Raw genomic sequence first — 19910 nt, forward strand, 5'->3', positions numbered from 1 at the left:
CTTCCTTCCTTCCTTCCTTCCTTCCTTCCTTCCTTCCTTCCTTCCTTCCTTCCTTCCTTCCTTCCTTCCTTCCTTCCTTCCTTCCTTTTCTTTTTCCTTCCTTTTTGTTGAATTCTTTAATCTGGGAAAAGCAAATGGGGCTGGAAGAACTTGGCAGCCAAAATTTCAAAAATTAATCTCAATAATAAGGTGATCTGCATTCATGCTAATTTCAAGGGTATAGCTTGTCATAGAAATTTTAGCAAAGAGCACAGAAAGAAAACAATGGAATGAATCTTGAGAGCATACATTTATTTTACTTTGTAAGAGAACTTCCCTTTCTACTACTGGCAATTCACAAATAGATTGAGACCATTTTCACCTAAAATACTGTTGCATTATTTCATACTTCTGAATACATATTTAAATCCATCATTTGAATTGGACCCTCTTTTACTTGAGTAATATTAACTTGAGTCTGTGTCTGTAAGTAGGCATTACCTAAAATGAAAGTCTGGTTTAACTTCATAATTGTTTGGTATAATGGTTAGGAAAAGTTCATTATGAGGAATTCAAAGAAAAAAATAAATTTATAGTAGAAAACATCACTTAAGGATGTGGTAGGAGGAACATAAGTTATAGTATGATACCTATGGAAGGTTGCAATGAGCAGAATGAGATACATATTTATTTGTTGAGTAAAGTAAAATATTACCAAGACATTTGAAGTAGTCAACTTCTGAAATAGTCATAATTATTTTTTTAAAAGTGCTTTGCTCCCTCATACTGAAAACATAATGTAAATAAAGTCTATAGGCTTATAGGTAGTGTCTCTTTGGTTTTATAAGTTTGTTTTTTCTAGGAACTCATTCTAAGCATGTGTTAGGAGGAAATTAGAGACTTAGGTTTTTAAAATTGCTTCAAAGTATAATTATCAACAATTCTTTAAATAAAATTACTTCAAAATAGTGAAATTATAAAAAAATATTCTGGAATATAAAGATTAACTGTTGAATCAACATGTTTCTACGTGTCTGTTAATACTTTCGTTTAATTTATAAACTTATAAATTACTCCTTGACAATAATAATTTAGAGGTAGTTTCTTACCAAATAGAAGATATTAATTTCATCTCCAATGTCCTCAGTAGAATTAATAACTTCAGGGACAGTCTCATTGGCTGCAACTGAAATATGGTATTCGCTTGCAGAGCTTAGAATTAATTGGAAGAAGAAAAACAAAACACAACAAAGTTTAACTTTTATTTGACCTTACTCTTTTTCTTTCTTTATACCAGGTAATCCCACAAAAAATACTTGTAGAAATTTCAAATCAGAGGCAAATTCTTTTACCCTGAAACCTACAATTAAATCTTTGAGGAGGGTGAGAAAGATGATATAATTTAGCTCAATAAGTTACTGATGCTTATTTGGCCTTAAAATGCCAAAATATGTACAATTTTTAAAATAAAAGTTTCATTGTTACCGAGTGAAAAGTTTCCATTAATTCACTAATATCATTTACATTTTGTAAATAATGAGGCTAAAATTTAGTATTTTTAGTAGTGCTGAATTTTAAATAGATTTAAAAAAATTGTTAACCTTTTCACATTAAAGGCCTATATTTACTGCTAAACTTAAAAATTCAATCTTTCCTGTACAACTCCTCCATGTTCTTTGGATGAACTTGGTGGAATGAAGTATAATAAAAATATATAGGTGTTTGCCAAAGTTTGATTTTAATAAAATGAAAAATTCTTGGAAAAAAGTCATTGTACCAAGAGAAGTGGATAACAGCAAGATAGAAAACAGCAAACAGAATTTGGAGGCTAAGGAATATATACAAAATCTATGTGTATATCCTATTATCCTCTCAAGTTTGTTATCAGAAAAAGCAAAGTTCCATAGAAAATAAATTAATAAAATGATAAGACTTTTAGACTAAGCTTGTCTCTGTTCTTGTACTTTTTATATACATTGCACATATTTTTTTAGCAAAAGCTTGGAGTCTTGCTTAAGCAAGGGAATTTATAGTGGGAAACATTGCCAATATGATTTGTGTTTGGATAGATTGAAAGTTCTTAGGGGAAAGAACAGTTTATGAATAATGCAAGAAATAAACAGCCTCGTTAATAAGAAATGATTTAATCTTGTGTGTTCAGAATGGGCAGGCTGATCAGATCCCTCACAATGAGAAATGATAGCTAAGAAATATGCTGGTGACCTCTAAGAACACTGCCATTTGTAAAGTACTTCGTCTAGGTCTTCAGAGTTTAGACTGGATTGCTAATGAGTTTAGACTGGACTGCTAATGCAATCCAGCATCATTAGCACCTCACATCTAAGATTATTTAGCATGCTGGGTCTCAGACTTTAGAGTGCATGAAAATTACCCAGAGGGCCTGTTTAACACCGATTTCTGGGCCCCAGAGTTTCTGATTCAGTATATCGGGGTGAGGCCAAGAATTTGCCTAAGTTCCCAGGTGCTTCTGAAGTCCTTGGCCAGTGACCACACTTTGAGAACCACTGGGTTTGTAGAAAGGCATCAACATAAAATGCATTTTCCTCCTACCTGTAAAACTGAAGTCCAACTTCATATTTTACTGGGATAGAAATGTTTACTTCATTATCAGAAAGGGCTTCAGGAGGTTCTTCACTGTCACTAGAAAATACATAGCATGTTCAGACAAATCATGAAACTATTGACTAGAGAACATTTCTGAGCATTTGAAAGGGAAGCTTATCTTGGCAACCAAATAAAAGCATAAAAGAGTAGAATTCTTGTTTTTGTGTTTTTTGTTTGTTTTGTTATTGTGGTTGTTTTTCAATCAGGGTGGGGAGGGAGGTCAGAAATGGGTATTATTAAATTTCCCAAGTTGATTCTGAATTGTAGCTAGGGTGAAAATCACACTGATATAGTCCAAGGTTTCTCAAACTTCTATGAGGATTATGGATAAAGTAACCTTGCGTCTTCCTAAGAAACAGCTAGCTCTGTATATACACTTCACCCCTCAAAAACTTTTCTGGCTCTTTATGGTTTGCTAAGAAAACATGTCTCATTCTGACATTCAGTACTCACCATAATATGGTAGGATGCACACCCCCTGTTTATCTTCATTACTCCTTTATGTATTCCCTATATTTGAGCTAAAATGGATTACCTGATATTCCCTCAGTAGACCTAGTGGTCCACCACTGAGTTTTTGCTCAAGCTGTATATTTTTCCTAAAATGCTCCACCTAATTCTATTTACCAACCTTTCTATGAATTGCTACTCACCCTTTAAGGTCCTTCTCAATTATAATCTCCTTGATAAAGTTTTCTTGGCGTCTCATTGCCAAGTAGATATAATTTCAGCCTCTATTAAGTCTCTGATACACAGTTTATATTTCTTTAACGAATTTTCCTTGTTGTACCCTATATTATAATAATTTATATATTAGTCTTCTTAGCCTCCAACTATAATGTTTACTCCATGAAGTTCATGTCCTTATTAATTTTTATATTCCCTATAGTGACTAATTCAATATCTTGTCTGTAGTAGATATCAAATAAATATTTGTTGAGCTGGATTAAATTGAACATACAGAATTCATTTACCCATTAATTTATTTTCTCATTTATTCATTCATTCTACATTTATTCAGTGATTATTAGATGTGAGGCACCACACTAGCTACTGGGGAATAAAGCAACCAGAGATAGAACTTTATCTCAAGGAGTTTATGGTCCAGTGGATGATTACACTTAGAAGAAAGTTAAGACACTATTTCAATTTCCTTATTAGCCTTTTGTTATTTTTAGTCTGGGTATTCTATGATATCTTTCAGAAGCTCTAACTGATTTGGATGAAATGTATTAAACTACAAAAGGGCATCATAAAACTTTAAGTCCATCAGTTGACCTTGATGGCAGTAAAAGTTAAATTAGCATTCCCATAAAATTTTAAATAAATTTAAATGCAATTTGGCAGATATAAGTGATGTGTGATTACAACATGTTTTACAGCTCATAGAACCAATGGTTTAATCTTGGTAGGTGCATTAATTCTATTAAATAAAAATTTATTTTTAGTTAATAATAAGGAGGGTTTTGTGAAGTACAGGGGTTCACTGCCTTTTGCTTTTACTGATCTCATAAAAACTGTAAGAAGTTCCAGTGAGTCTATAGAGCAAAATATTCTAAATACATAAAATTATATACTTACACATTTACATACACATACACTTATGCATACATATCAACCAACCTTGTTGCACTTAAATGAATGATCACATTTTCCATGAGATAAGATGTGTTAAACTGAAATAATATTTTGAAAGTAACCTATGAAATAAAAATATTTTTAGTTTAGTAACAGATAAAGAAGTAAAATGTTTACTTTGATCAAAATGTTTAATTACATTAATGATATTACCTATACTGAAATTGCAAAGTTATTTAAGAAGTATGACCTTAGACAATAAAACCTAATCACATCTCAAAAATAGAACAAGATATAACATAGATGTACTTTTAAATGTAAATATGTTACGCAAACAATGAATCATGGAACACTACATCAAAAACTAAAAAAAAAAATTAAATATGTTTTTAACTTTTCAGAAAAATATAAATCTTGGGGGCGGAGCAAGACTGCAGAGGAGTAGGAGACCTGGATTTTATCTGGTCCCAGGACTTCAGCTGGATAGGGATCAAACCATTCTGAACACCTAAGAACTCAACAGGAGATCAAAGAAAGAAATAGCAACAACTCTCTGAACAGAAAAGCGACCACTTTCTGGAAGGTAGGACGTGTGGAGAAGTGAATCCGAGGCGATATTTGGGAGGCTAGACGGTGGGGGAGGGGGCCTCCATAGGCCTCTTCTGGCAAGTGATAGAGCTGCAGAGCACAAAATTGGAAGTCGGCTCCGCTGAGGGACCTTGCTCCAGTGGTTATGTGGGGGGTGGAACCCTCCTTGGGACAGTGTGGTCTCAGGACCCTTGGGGTCACAGAAAGACAGGGGGTGCCTGAGTGTGGCAGAGCTCCCCCAGGTATCAGAGCAGGGAATCCAGCTGCAGAGACGGAGCCAAGGAGCAGGCTCTCAGCTCAGGGTTGCCATAAACTGTGATCCGCGGCACAGTCGGGCTACTACTCTTCCAGCAGGGACACAAAAAGCAGCAGATCAGGGAGACTCCCCTTCCTCCCCCGGGAGGAGCAGCGCAGGAGCCCACCACAGGGAACTGCTGGGTTTGGAGACTCCAGACAGGGTCGTGTGCCAGAGAGAAGTGCTTGGTCACAGGCCGGGTGGGCACGGAGTGCAGCTGGAGACTGGGGAGATGGGAGTGACTGACTGCTTTTCTCTGGGGGCTCACCGAGGAGCAGGGCCCTGAGTTCTTGGCTCCTCCAGGGTGGAGATTGGGAGGCCGCCATTTTCACTCTTGTCCTCCAAAGCTGTATGGAAAGCTTGCAGGGAACAAAAGCTCCCGAGAGCAAACCCAAGCAGATTACTTAGCCCAGACCAGGCAAGGGCGGGGCAATTCCGCCTCCGGCAAAGACATTTGGAAACCATGGCAACAGGTCCCTCCCCCACAAGATCAGCAAGAACAGCCAGCCAAGACTAAGTTTACCGATCAATGAGAACGGCAGAACTCCAGCACTAGGGGAATACTGCACATAGAATCCATGGCTTTTTTTACCATGATTCTTCAGTCTTTCCAAGTTAATTTTTTTAACTTTTTTTTTTTTAATTTTTCTTTTTCCCTTTTTCAACCAACATCTTATCAATCCCTTTTTTAAAAAATATTTTTTTGTTTTTCATTTTTAGAGTCATATTCTATCCCTTCATAGTAGTTACCCTTATTTTTGGTATATATATATATAAGTTGTTCTCTCTTTAAAATTTTGAGATACAGTTTCTTCTAACAGATCAAAATATACCCTAAATCTCTAGTATATGGCTTTGTTCTAGTCTCCTGCCTGATCACATTCTCTCCCCTTTTTTTTTTAAATCCTCTTCTTTCTTTTTTCAACCAACTTCTTATTTTATCAATTCCTTTTACAAATTCTTTTAAAATTTTCATCTTTACAGTCATATTCCATCCCTTCATCGTATTAACCCTTATTTTTGTACATATATAAGTTTTTCTTTCTTTAAAATTTTGGGAGGCACTTTCTTCTAACATACCAAAATATGCCCAAAATCTAATGTGTGGCACTGATCTATGCACCAGCCTGATCATATTTGATCATATTCTGTTTTTTTTTTTATCCTTTTTTTTCCCCCTTTTCTTTTTCTTTCTTTCCCTTTCTTTTCTCCTGGTTTCAGGTCTTTTCTGATTTGTTTAGTGTATATTTTCTGGGGATGTTGTTACCCTGCTAGCATTTTGTTCTCTCATTCATCTATTCTCCTCTAGACAAAATGACAAGACGGAAAAAATCACCTCAACAAAAAGAACAAGAGGCAGGACCAACTGCCAGGGACCTAATCAATATGGACATTAGTAAGATGTTGGAACTAGAGTTCAGAATGATGATTTTAAAGATGCTAGCTAGGATTGAAAAAAGTATGAAAGTTATTAGAGAAACCCTTTCTGGAGAAATAAAAGAACTAAAATCTAACCAAGTCAAAATCAAAAAGGCTATTAATGAGGTGCAATAAAAATTGGAGGCTCTAGAGATGCCCTTCAACAGATGAATGGATAAAGAAGATGTGGCCCATATATACAATGGAATATTATTCAGCCATCAGAAAAAATGAATACCCAACTTTTACATCAACATGGATGGGACTGGAGGAGATTATGCGAAGTGAAATAAGTCAAGCAGAGAAAGTCAATTATCATATGGTTTCACTTATTTGTGGAACATAAGGAATAACATGGAGGACATTAGGAGAAGGAAGGGAAAAATGGGCAGGGGGAATTGGAGGGAGAGATGAACCATGAGAGACTATGGACCTGAGAAACAAACAGGGTTTTAGAGGGGAGGGGGGAGGGGGGATTTGTTAGCCCAGTGATGGGTATTAAGGAGGGCACGTACTGCATGGAGCACTAGGTGTTATACAAAAACAATGGATCATGGATCACTACATCAAAAACTAATGATGTATTGTATGGTGACTAACATAACATAAAAAAATTAAAAAAAAAAATGTCAGGCTTGCCTGACAAGCCGTAAAAAAAAACACACAAAAAACTGGAGGCTCTAACTGCTAGGATAAATGAGGCAGAAGAGAGAATTAGTGATATAGAAGACCAAATGATAGAAAATAAAGAAGCTGAGAAAAAGAGAGATAAACAACTACTGGATCACGAGGGTAGAATTCGAGAGATAAGCGATACCATAAGATGAAACAACATTAGAATAATTGGGGTCCCAGAAGAAGAAGAAAGAGAGAGAGGGGCAGAAGGTATATTGGAGCAAATTATAGCAGAGAACTTCCCTAATTTGGGGAAGGAAACAGGCATCAAAATCCAGGAGGCACAGAGAACCCCTCTCAAAAATCAATAAAAATAGGTCAACACCCTGACATCTAATAGTAAAACTCACAAGTCTCAGAGACAAAGAAAATCCTGAAAGCAGCTCAGGACAAGAGATATGTAACCTACAATGGTAGAAACATTAGATTGGCAACAGACCTATCCACAGAGACCTGGCAGGCCAGAAAGGACTGGCAGGATATATTCAGAGCACTAAATGAGAAAAATATGCAGCCAAGAATACTATATCCAGCTAGGCTGTCATTGAAAATAGGAGGAGAGGTAAAAAGCTTCCAGGACAAACAAAAACTAAAGGAATTTGCAAACACGAAACCAGCCCTACAAGAAATCTTGAAAGGGGTCCTCTAAGCAAAGAGAGAGACTAAAAGCAACATAGACCAGAAAGGAACACAGACAATATACAGTAACAGTCACCTTACAAGCAATACAATGGCATTAAATTCATATCTTTCAGTAGTTACCCTGAATGTAAATGGGCTAAATGCCCCAATCAAAAGACACAGGCTATCATATTGGATAAAAAAACAAGACCCATCGATATGCTGTCTGCAAGAGACTCATTTTAGACCCAAAGACACTCCCGGAGTGAAAGTGAAGCGGTGGAAAACCCATTTACCATGCTAATGGACACCAAAAGAAAGCTGGGGTGGCAATCCTTATATCAGACAAATTAGATTTTAAACCAAAGACTGTAATAAGAGATGAGGAAGGACACTATATCCTACTTAAAGGATCTATCCAACAAGAAGATCTAACAATTGTAAATATCTATGCCCCTAACATGGGAGCAGCCAATTATATAAGCCAATTAATAACAAAAGCAAAGAAACACATCGAGAACAACACAATAATAGTGGGGGACTTTAACACACCCTTCACTGAAATGGACAGATCATCTAAGCAAAAGATCAACAAGGAAATAAAGACTTTAAATGACACACTGAACCAAATGGACTTCACAGACATATTCAGAACATTCCATCCCAAAGCAACAGAATACACATTCTTTAGTGCCCATGGAACATTCTCCAGAATAGATCACATCCTAGGTCACAAATCAGGTCTCAACTGGTACCAAAAGACTGGGATCGTTCCCTGCATATTTTCAAGCCACAATGCTTTGAAACTAGAACTCAATCACAAGAGGAAAGTCAGAAAGAACTCAAATACGTGGAGGCTAAAGAGCATCCTACTAAAGAATGAATGGGTCAACCAGGAAATTAAAGAAGAATTTAAAAAATGCATGGAAACCAATGAAAATGAAAACACAACTGTTCAAAATCTTTGGGATAGAGCAAAGGCAGTCCTAAGAGGAAAGTATATAGCAATACAAGCCTTTCTCAAGAAACAAGAAAGGTCTCAACACAACTTAACCCTACACCTAAACGAGCTGGAGAAAGAACAGCAACTAAAGCCTAAACCCAGCAGGAGAAGAGAAATAATAAAGATCAGAGCAGAAATCAATGAAATAGAAACCAAAGAAGAGTAGAACAGATCAATGAAACTAGGAGCTGGTTCTTTGACAGAATTAACAAGATTGATAAACCCCTGGCCAGACTTATCAAAAAGAAAAGAAGAAAGGACCCAAATAAATAAAATCATGAATGAAAGAGGAGAGATCACAGCCAACAGCAAAGAAACACAAACAGTTATAAGAACATATTATAAGCAACTCTATGCCAGCAAATTAGATAATCTGGAAGAAATGGATGCATTCCTAGAGATGTATCAACTACCAAAACTGAACCAGGAAGAAATAGAAAACCTGAACAGACCTATAACCACTAAGGAAATTGAAGCAGTCATCAAAAATCTCCCCCCCAAAAAAAGCCCAGGGCCAGATGGCTTCCCAGGGGAATTGTACCAAACATTTAGAGAAGAATTAATACCTATTCTTCTGAAACTGTTCAAAAAAAAAAAAAGAAATTGAAGGAAAACTTCCAAACTCATTTTATGAGGCCAGCATTACCTTGATCCCCAAACCAGACAAAGCCCCCATCAAAAAGGAGAATCACAGACCAATATCCTTGATGAACATGGATGCAAAAATTCTCACCAAAATATTAGCCAATAGGATCCAACAGTACATTAAAAGGATTTTTCACCACGACCAAGTGGGATTTATTCCTGGGCTGCAAGGTTGGTTCAACATCCACAAATCAATCAATGTGATATAATACATTAATAAAAGAAAGAACAAGAACAATATGATCTGCTCAATAGATGCAGAAAAAGCATTTGACAAAGCACAGCATCCTTTCTTGATCAAAACTCTTCAGAGTATAGGCATAGAGGGTACATACCTCAATATCATAAAAGCCATGTATGAAAAACCCACAGCAAATATCATTCTCAACGGGGAAAAACTGAGAGCTTTCCCAAGGTCAGGAACATGGCAGGGATGTCCACTATCACCACTGCTATTCAACATAGTATTAGAAGTCCTAGCCACAGCAATCAGACTACAAAGAGAAATAAAAGGCATCCAAATCAGCAAAGAAGAAGTCAAACTCTCACTCTTTGCAGATGATATGATATTTTATGTGGAAAACCCAAAAGACTCCACCCCAAAACTGCTAGAACTCATCCAGGAATTCAGTAAAGTGACAGGATATAAAATCAATACACAGAAATGAGTGGCATTCCTATACACCAACAAGACAGAAGAAAGATAAATTAAGGAGTCTATTCCATTTACAATTGCACCCAAAACCATAAGATACCTAGGAATAAATCTAACCAAAGAGGCAAAGAATCTGTACTCAGAAAACTATAAAACACTCATGAAAGAAATTGAGGAAGACACAAAGAAATGGAAAAATGTTCCATGCTCATGGATTGGAAGAACAAATATTGTGAAGATGTCAATGCTACCTAGAGCAATCTACACATTCAGTGCAATCCCCATCAAAATACCATCAACTTTTTTCAAAGAAATGGAACAAATAATCCTAAAATTTGTATGGAACCAGAAAAGACCTCGAATAGCCAGAGGAATGTTGAAAAAGAAAAGCAAAGCTGGCGGCATCACAATTCTGGACTTCAAGCTCTATTACAAAGCTGTGATCATCAAGACAGTATGGTACTGGCACATAGATCAATGGAACAGAATAGAGAGCCCAGAAATGGACCCTCAACTCTATGCTCAACTCATCTTTGACAAAGCAGGAAAGAATGTCCAATGGAAAAAAGACAGTCTCTTCAACAAATGATATTGGGAAAATTGGACAGCCACATGCAGAAGAATGAAACTGGACCATTTCCTTACACCACACACAAAAATAGACTCAAAATGGTTGAAAGACCTAACTGCGAGACAGGAGTCCATCAAAATCCTAAAGGAGAGAACACAGGCAGCAACCTCTTTGACCTCAGCCGCAGCAACTTCTTCCTAGAAACATTGCCAAAGGCAAGGGAAGCAAGGGCAAAAATGAACTATTGGGACTTCATCAAGATAAAAAGCTTTTGCACAGCAAAGGAAACAGTCAACAAAACCAAAAGACAACCGACAGAAAGGGAGAAGATATTTGCAAATGACATATCAGATAAGGGGCTAGTATCCAAAATATATAGTGAACTTACCAAACTCAACACCCAAAGAACAAATGATCCAATCAAGAAATGGGCAGAAGACATGAACAGACATTTCTTCAAAGAAGACATCCAAATGGCCAACAGACACATGAAAAAGTGCTCAACATTGCTTGGCATCAGGGAAATCCAAATCAAAACCTCAATGAGATGTCACCTCACACCAGTCAGAATGGCTAAAATTAACAAGTCAGGAAACAATAGATGTTGGCAGGGATGAGGAGAAAGGGGAACCCTCCTACACTCTTGGTGGGAATGCAAGCTGGTGCAGCCACTCCAGAAAACAGTATGGAGGTTCCTCAAAAAGTTGACAATAGAGCTACCGTATGACCCAGCAACTGCACTAGTGGGTATTTACCCCAAAGATACAAATGTAGTGATCCAAAGGGGTACGTGCACCCTAATGTTTATAGCAGCAATGTCTACAATAGCCAAACTATGGAAAGAGCCAAGATGTCCTTCAACAGATGACTGGATAAAGAAGATGTGGTGTGTATATATATACAATGGAATATTATGCAGCCATCAAAAAAACCCCCCCGATAATCTTGCCATTTGCAACGATATGGATGGAACTGGAGGGTGTTATGCTGAGTGAAATAAGTCAATCAGAGAAATACATGTATCATATGACCTCACTGATATGAGGAATTCTTAATCTCAGGAGACAAACTGAGGGTTGCTGGAGTGGTGGGGGGTGGGAGGGATGGGGTGGCTGGGTGATAGACATTGGGGAGGGTATGTGCTGTGGTGAGCGCTGTGAATTGTGTAAGACTGTTGAATCACAGACTTGTACCTCTGAAACAAATAATACATTATAGTTAAAAAAAAAAGTAGAAGAAGATAGCAGCAGGGGAAGAATGAAGGGGGGGAATCGGAGGGGGAGACGAACCATGAGAGATGATGGACTCTGAAAAACAAACTGAGGGTTCTAGAGGGGAGGGGGGTGGGAGGATGGGTTAGCCGGTGATGGGTATTAAAGAGGGCACGTTCTGCATGGAGCACTGGGTGTTATATGCAAACAATGAATCATGGAACACTACATCAAAACTAATGATGTAATGTATGGTGATTAACATAACATAATAATAAAAAATAAAAAAATACAAATCTTAAAAAAATAAATGTAAATATGTAATATGCTTTGTATATTAATATTGAATTTAAATATTTTATTCAAATTATATTAATAAAAAGAATTTATACTACATCAACTATTACCATGAAGGTACATTCTATGTATTATATTAGCATAGTCTACCAGATCACAATCATAAACAATATAATTATGAAATGGTCATAATAAAAGCCTCCTTAATATGTAAACTTCAAGCATCAGTAACCATCTATACATGTTCATTATAAAATAGGGGAAAACCTACTTGGTTCCATTAATTTGATAGTATAAAAAAGTTTTGGACTTTTAAGGAATAAAAACAAAATGAAAAAATAAAAGGCTTATTTATAATAAAGTAAACTATAATAATAATAATAATAATGCAGTAAGTTTTATTTACAAATTGCATAGTTAAAATAATACCTAAGAAAAACTGGAAAATGTTTTTGTTACACTAACACTCTGATACAGGTAACTTATTTTTAAAAACTATGCCTGAACATATAAACTATATAATTCAAGACTCTTCATAAACACTGACAGGCAGGCCAGAAACTGGATTACTTATTTGATGAAATAGGTCCTCAGCAAAGTTCTAGTGCAAGACTCCTCATGATAATCTTTATAAAGCTGTATTTCCTAACCTGAAAACTAATCTTGGTTTGTGCTAACTAGGGTGTTTTGGAATTTGGCCTGCTAAATAGATGGCTCAAAATGCACAATTGATAGAAACTACCTAAAATTTTACCTTTGTGATTAAGTGCCAGACAGGACAGAGTTTGATCTTTAAAGCTCTTTTAATCAATTTAGGACCATTCACAGAAGGGATGATTAAAATTCAGGTGTCACGAGATTTCATGGTTGAACCATATTATGTGTGAAGTTTTCTTTTGTATTTTCTTTTCCCACATATATTTTGAGTTACATTAAAATTTTTTTTTTCTTAAGAATCTACAGGTCTGCAGTGTGCTTCTTGCTTTGAAATAGTAATCATAATTCTAATAGGAGATTTATTGGGTGGGTTTGAGCTACAATACTTTACAGAGGGTCAAATTGCCAGTCTCTCAGTGTGCTCATTTTTTCCTGCCTTTCCTTAGTCCCCTGACTGGCCTGGACATATAAGTCTTGGCATTTCTGATGCGTCTTCAGACCTCGGGAAGATACTAGCAGAGAAGTGGGGTTGAAGACGATGCTTATTCCATACTGACCTGATCCTGAAATTCTTAAAACTATAAATGTAGATCTTGAAGTCAGAGTATATTCTAAGTGTAGAGCCCATGCAAAAATCCCTTGCAAATTATCTTCCCATCTCTCTATTGATGGCATGAGATGCTTTGATATAAGCTTTTACCTTAAGTAGCAAGGAAATGCTAAAGAAAGAAAAAAGTGGTTGAAAAATAATTAAGATTGCAATTAGTATCTTTAAATGGCTGAAATGTAACACAGACTATATCATTATTCTTTAAGAAATGGATATAATTCCATGGTTAATTAAAGTGTTCAGAGGAAGGTGTAGACATGAGTTGAAATTCATTATTACCATATCAAAATAGAGGAATTATGGATGTATTTTTCAAATATGATATATGTTTTATAGATTTTTAGGGAAGAAATGCAATTTCACAATAAATTTCATTTGAGATAGTCAAGAAATGGGCTTGATAATGAGGTTCCAAAAGTAAATTGGTACATCTAGTTAGTTCCATAGATAAAATGGTTTACTGAATTCAATGATAATTACTATCATTTGTAGTTTCTTCAATCACTAGTAGCCATGCCATATATGTTAAGGGAAAAGGCCTTTCTGAATTCTCATTTGCAAAAAGAGAAGCTAAAAGACTTCATTATAGGTATGTGACTCTGCCATTTCCAGATGTCCAACTCAGTGTTTGTCAACTTTTTAGGATATGTGATAAAGATGACAAAGATCTATTTTGAAGTCTTATATTACAAAATATTATAATGTGAATTGAAATAAATATTTGGGATAGTATTTCTATCTTTTAAAGACTAAGTCAAGTAAGTAAAGTATCTTCTTATCTCATCACTCTGATTAAGTATTTCCCTCATTAACTCAATATGAATAGAGGAACAAATATTCATACTGAAAAGCAACCTTCAGTGAAAACATATGCAAATATGTTGTTTATCATTAAGTGAGATAACTATTCTCTGTTTTTCATGGAAACAAATATTGTTTTTAAAAAGACATGAAAGCACTCTCCTCACTTCTATTCAAGTACTACTGTAGGTTTTAGCTAGGGCATTTAGGCAAGAAAAAGAAATAAAAGGCACTGGCTTGGGAAGGATGCCTCTACGTGCAGATGACATGATCTTGTATATGGAATATCCTAAGGAATCCTCTAAGGAACTATTAGAACTAATAAATAATTTCAGCAAGGTTTCAGGATAAAAGATCAATATTCAAAAATCATTTGTATTTCCATATATTAGCAATAAACAATCTGAAGATAAATTTAAGAAAAGAATTTCATCTAAATTAGCATTAAAAGGGGCACCTGGGTGGCTCAGTTGGTTAAGCATCTGACTCTTGATTTCAGTTCAGGTCATGATCTCAGTGCCAGAGATCGAGCCCCACATTGGGCTCTGCTCTGAGTGTGAAGCCTGCCTAAGATTTTCTCTCTCCCTCTCCATCTGCCTCCCTGACTTTAAAAAAAATAGCATTAAAAAAGAATAAATGATTAGGAATACACTTAACAAAGGAAGTGTAAAACTTGTATTCTGTAGAATACAAAACATTTTTGAAAATAATTAAAGAAGATCTAAATAAATAGAAAGACATCCCATGGTCACAGATCAAAGACTTAATATCTTTAAGATGGTAATACTCCCCAAATTGATCTGCAGATTCAATATAATCCCTATCAAACTCCCAGCTGGCTTTTTTAGTAGAAAATGACAAGCTGATCCTAAGGGACAAGTGAAAATACAGGGGACCTGGAAGAGCTAAACAATTTTGAAAAAGAAAACATAGCTGAAAGACTTACATTTTCAGATTGCAAAACTTACAAAAAAGTTCAGTAATCAAAACAGTGTACCAACATAAAGACAGACATATAGATCAATGCAGTACAATTAAGAATCAAGAAATAAACCCATATGTTTATGGTCAACTGACTTTCAATAAAAGTGTCAAGACAATTCAATGGGGGAATGAATAACCTTTTCAACAGATGGTGTGGGGCAATTTGATATCCATAGACAAAGACTGGACCCTCTCCTTCTTACACAATACACAAAAGTTCATCAAAATGGATCACAGACCTAAAGGTAACAGCTAAAATTATACAGTTCTTGGAAGAAAACATAGCAGTGAATCTTTGTGATCTTGGGTTGGCAAAGCATGAATGACAAAATAATAAATAGATTAATTAGACTTCATCAAAGTAAACACTTTTATGTTTCAAAGGACACCATCAAGAAAGTGAAAAGACAGAATGGGGGAAATATTTGCAAATCATATATCTGATAAGTGACTTGAAAGCAGAATATATGAAGAGCTCTCACAACTCAATAATAAAAAAAGACATCCCAATTAAAAAATAGGTAAAGGATCTGAATAGACATTTCTCCAAAGATATACACATGGTCAGTAAGCACATGGAAAGATGCTCAACATCATTAGCCATTAAGGAAATGCAAATCAAAATCACAATGAGATACTATTTCACACCCACTAGGATGGTTATAATAAAAAAAAGGCAGTAACAATGTGAAGAAAGACGTACATTGCTTATGGTAGGAATGAAAAATGGTGCAGTCACTTTGGAAAACAGTTTTTCAGTTTCCCAACATGTTACACATAGTTATCATATAACCCAGGAATTCCACCCTAAGAGAATGGAAAACATGCCCACACCAAAACCTGTACACAGATATTCATGGTATTATTCATAGTAACCAAAAAGTGGAAACAACACAAAAGCTCATCGCCTGATAGATGAATAAATAAAATATGATACATCCACAAAATGGAATTTATTTGGAAATAAAAAGGAACTACTGATACATGGATGAACCTTGAAAACATTCTGCTAAGTGAAAAAAACCAGTTATAAAAGTCCACAGATTGTATGATTTCATTTATATGAAATGCCCAGAATAGACAGATCCATAAAGAAAGAAAGTAGATTGCCTGAGGTTGGGGGAGGGACTGGAGGAGAAAAAAGAGAAGTAACTGGTAATGTGTACAGAGTTTCTTTAGGGGATGTGAAAATGTTCTAAGATTGATTGAGGTGATGGCTGCACAATTCACTATTTGGTGAATATACAAAAACCCATTGAATCGTACAGTTTAAATAAGTGAATTTTATGGTATGTAGATTATATCTCAATGAGGATATTATTAAAAAGAGACAGAGAAATGAAAAAAGAGTTTCTATACAAAGTTCTAAGCGAATCTGCTTGAAAAACTTGTTTTGGTGTACAGGCCAGAAAAGCCTACTACTATCAGATAAATTATCAAGTATAAATTTTTAATTTTGTCTTAACATTTGAGTTTGACTCATGCAATAATTGGCTTTTGATTCCAATATCTCAAAATTTTGAACTCAACCTTCTTCATCTACATCACCCTAAAATACCATTAGAGGGACTTATATATTTAACTTTGAGCATAATATTTTTCATATCCAATTGCCACATGTATGTTTTATAATCTGCTTACCTCTTCTCCTCTTCTCAGGAAAGGATATCCAACTTTACATGTGAGATTATGATTGGATTCACAACTGTCTTTTTGTATAGCCTTGGAAGAAAAAGTAAACAATTAGAGCAGACACATAGGTGAAATACTTGAGCTTGGTTTTCCAGAATTTTCCCAGTTGTGCCTTGGACTCTGCCTTGCTAAGATTTGTCTCTCAATTTAGTTGGGAGAGTCACAGCATTCTGAGATCACCTGTCTCACCATCCATGGAAAATCTGAAAACATTATATATGGGAGACTGAAGGACAGAGCACATCACATATCTTGTCTAGGTGTCCCACTGCACAATGGACGTACTAACACCATGTGCTGCATAGGGTGAGTAGGTGGCTGGACGAAATAATCCACACATACTAGACTGCCACGTGGAAGCCCACAGTGAGTGGTTGTCATGAGAAGAGCTTCACTCAGTGCTAAGAGCACCAGTTCTGACCTGAGACCACCAGGAGTTAAATTCTGACTCCATCATTATTAGCTTTCTCCTAGTCAAGATTCCTCACTTCTCTGAGCCTGATTTTCTGTCAAGTGAGGTTAGTCATACTCTATTTCATCAAATTGAAAATGCCACTGAATAGGAGACTCACCATTATTTTGCATACCAATAAGAGGGGGAAAATGCTGCCAGTTAAGTAAACATATCAACTGTAAAATGCAGTTACAGCAAAGTTAAAATGTGACAGAAAGGGTTTATCTTAGAATCTCTGTAGTACAATAACACCTATTTACTTAATGAGAATTGAATAAGTGGAATGCTTAGAACAGTGCCTGGAACATAATGTGACTGAGGAAAAGACTGTCATTATTATTACTGTTTTTACCATTAATAGAAGTAGAGGAGATGCATTATTGATTTTTATAGTTCTCCCTCTCTACCAAGGCTATGAAGTTAGTTGAAGAGGATACTGGCAATGATTTTTAATATAGTCCCCTTTCCAGAGAAAAATTCAGTGGTAATATTTTTCCAGCATCACTTTGCACATTTGGATTTATAATTAACATTCTTTACTGAATCTAAAATATGTGGTAGTAATGGAGGACATTTTTTAAAAAAGATTTTATTTATTTATTGAGAGAGAGAATGAGATAGAGAGAACATGAGAGGGGGGAGGGTCAGAGGGAGAAGCAGACTCCCCGCTGAGCAGGGAGAGCCCGATGCAGGACTTGATCCCAGGACTCCAGGACCATGACCCGAGCCGAAGGCAGCTGCCCAACCAACTGAGCCACCCAGGAGCCCGGAGGACATTTTTTTAAGCCTCTGTTAGTCATCATGTTTTTAAGTGATATCCTAATAAATAGAGAGAAATATCAGTGAAAGTCTGAATTTACAGAAACTAGACAATAGAGTTTTAATACTATAATTAATAAGGGTATTGTTTTTAAAATGAATCATACATATTACTAATTCCTATCTGTATAGATAGAATTGTAAATAAGGGGGATTCATTCAGAGATCAGAATTAAAAGCAAAGTTCAAATGTGGAAGTACTAATTATTCCTGACATAGCATCTTATGCAGCTATGTTATTGCCAAGATAAAAAAAAATTCTGTTACGACAATGAGACATTGTAATTTAACACCTCTCTTGCCAATGTAAGGATTTTACATAGAAAATGAGAAACGGTATCTTGATTTTTCTTTATGTAAGCACTTTTTTTGTTCCATACATGCATTACTGCACCTCTGTTTAACTTTCTTGACTTTGTTATGTTTATATTTTTCTTTGACTTTGTCTCAATTTCAGCTATGTAATGCCTCTATGAAAGGTATGATTTTGATACATCAGTGATACTTTCCTCATACTGAATCTAAGAAAAGTCATAAATCTCTAAAGACATTCATCAAAACAGTTTGGTACTTTCACCATTAGTGAGTACTAATAATTTGTACAAAATGTTCTCTATTCTTCTAAACCCAATAAAAACAATTAGTTCAGTAGCAGAAAAAGTAGGCTCAATAAATGATTATTACAAGAATAAACAAATATAAAACTAAAAGTTTACCTCAATTCCTGAAAAAATTAGATTTGGAGAATAGTGCACTATGGTTCTGGTGTTATAGGCACTGTCCTTCTTATTTTTGACTGTGAGACTAACATTGAACTTATCGTTGTGGGACCTGACAATAAGCAGGCCCTTTTCTGTGGTGGATACTTTCAGGGCGAGGTCCGAGATACATTTTTCCTTGTTTCCACAATCTTTGGCAAAGGGAATCTGAAATGGTCACAGGAAAGTGTTTTTCAACATTTAGTTAAGCATGACTGAAAATTGCTTATTAACCTGCTTAGTGAAATGACATACTGCCAAACTAAGTTAAGCAACTCATAAAAAAAAACAGATTCCACTGCAGAAATCATAAGGAATTTTAGATTTATTCCTATAATTTATAGGGAAAAATAATAAACTCCTGGATATAAATTCTTCCAGTCCTTTAAAGAATGCACAGTTTTTCACAGATGTTTTTCACTTTTAGTCTGCCAGAGTAGAAGAGTTTCAAAAAAATCAAGTCAAGTACTCTAAGATCTAAATCTATGAGAGAACACTTTAACACACAACCCCAATTACGAGATTTTTTATTGAAAAGAATCAAATACTTAGGAATGTAATAGAGCTCAGAGGTAGAAAATGGTCAAGCCACATAACTAGGAGCTTTCCTTGACTCGTCTTCCCATTAAGCCCCACCCTCTTATATAAACCTTCGCTAAGATCTGTCCATTCTACCTCTCATTCTAAGTATCTCCAAACTCTCCATTTCCACCATCACCTCTAGTCTAGCCATCCTTATTTCCTCCCTGAACTAATGCAACAGCTTCCTAAGTGGTTTCCTGCACCCATTCTTGTTCCAGTCACTGTTCCTCCAGTCATTCTCTACATTGCAGCTGGAGTAATCCTTAAAAATATATAAATCCAGTACTATCACTGAACCAACTAAAACCATCAATAGCATTCCATTTGCTCTTCAAGATATCTGTGCAGTAGCACAAAGTCCAGAATGATCTGGTTCCTGCCTATGCCTCCC

The 19910-nt window shown here is 35.7% G+C and overlaps 1 protein-coding gene across 1 annotated transcript in view; it reads right to left on the reverse strand.

Annotated features, from left to right (window-relative positions):
* The window catches only part of ITGA1 (integrin subunit alpha 1), a 115872-nt gene that overhangs the window by 17165 nt on the left and 78797 nt on the right, over nucleotides 1-19910 (reverse strand). The window contains exons 20-24 of the mRNA XM_021695399.1: nucleotides 18896-19105; nucleotides 16856-16936; nucleotides 4228-4304; nucleotides 2551-2640; nucleotides 1089-1191 (exon numbers count right to left, since the gene is read on the reverse strand). Coding sequence (XP_021551074.1) covers nucleotides 1089-1191; nucleotides 2551-2640; nucleotides 4228-4304; nucleotides 16856-16936; nucleotides 18896-19105 — 561 coding nt within the window. The remainder of the gene's footprint in view (nucleotides 1-1088; nucleotides 1192-2550; nucleotides 2641-4227; nucleotides 4305-16855; nucleotides 16937-18895; nucleotides 19106-19910) is intronic.

This window comes from Neomonachus schauinslandi, chromosome 7 (assembly GCF_002201575.2).
Source record: "Neomonachus schauinslandi chromosome 7, ASM220157v2, whole genome shotgun sequence".
NCBI classification, from domain to species: Eukaryota; Metazoa; Chordata; class Mammalia; order Carnivora; family Phocidae; genus Neomonachus; species Neomonachus schauinslandi.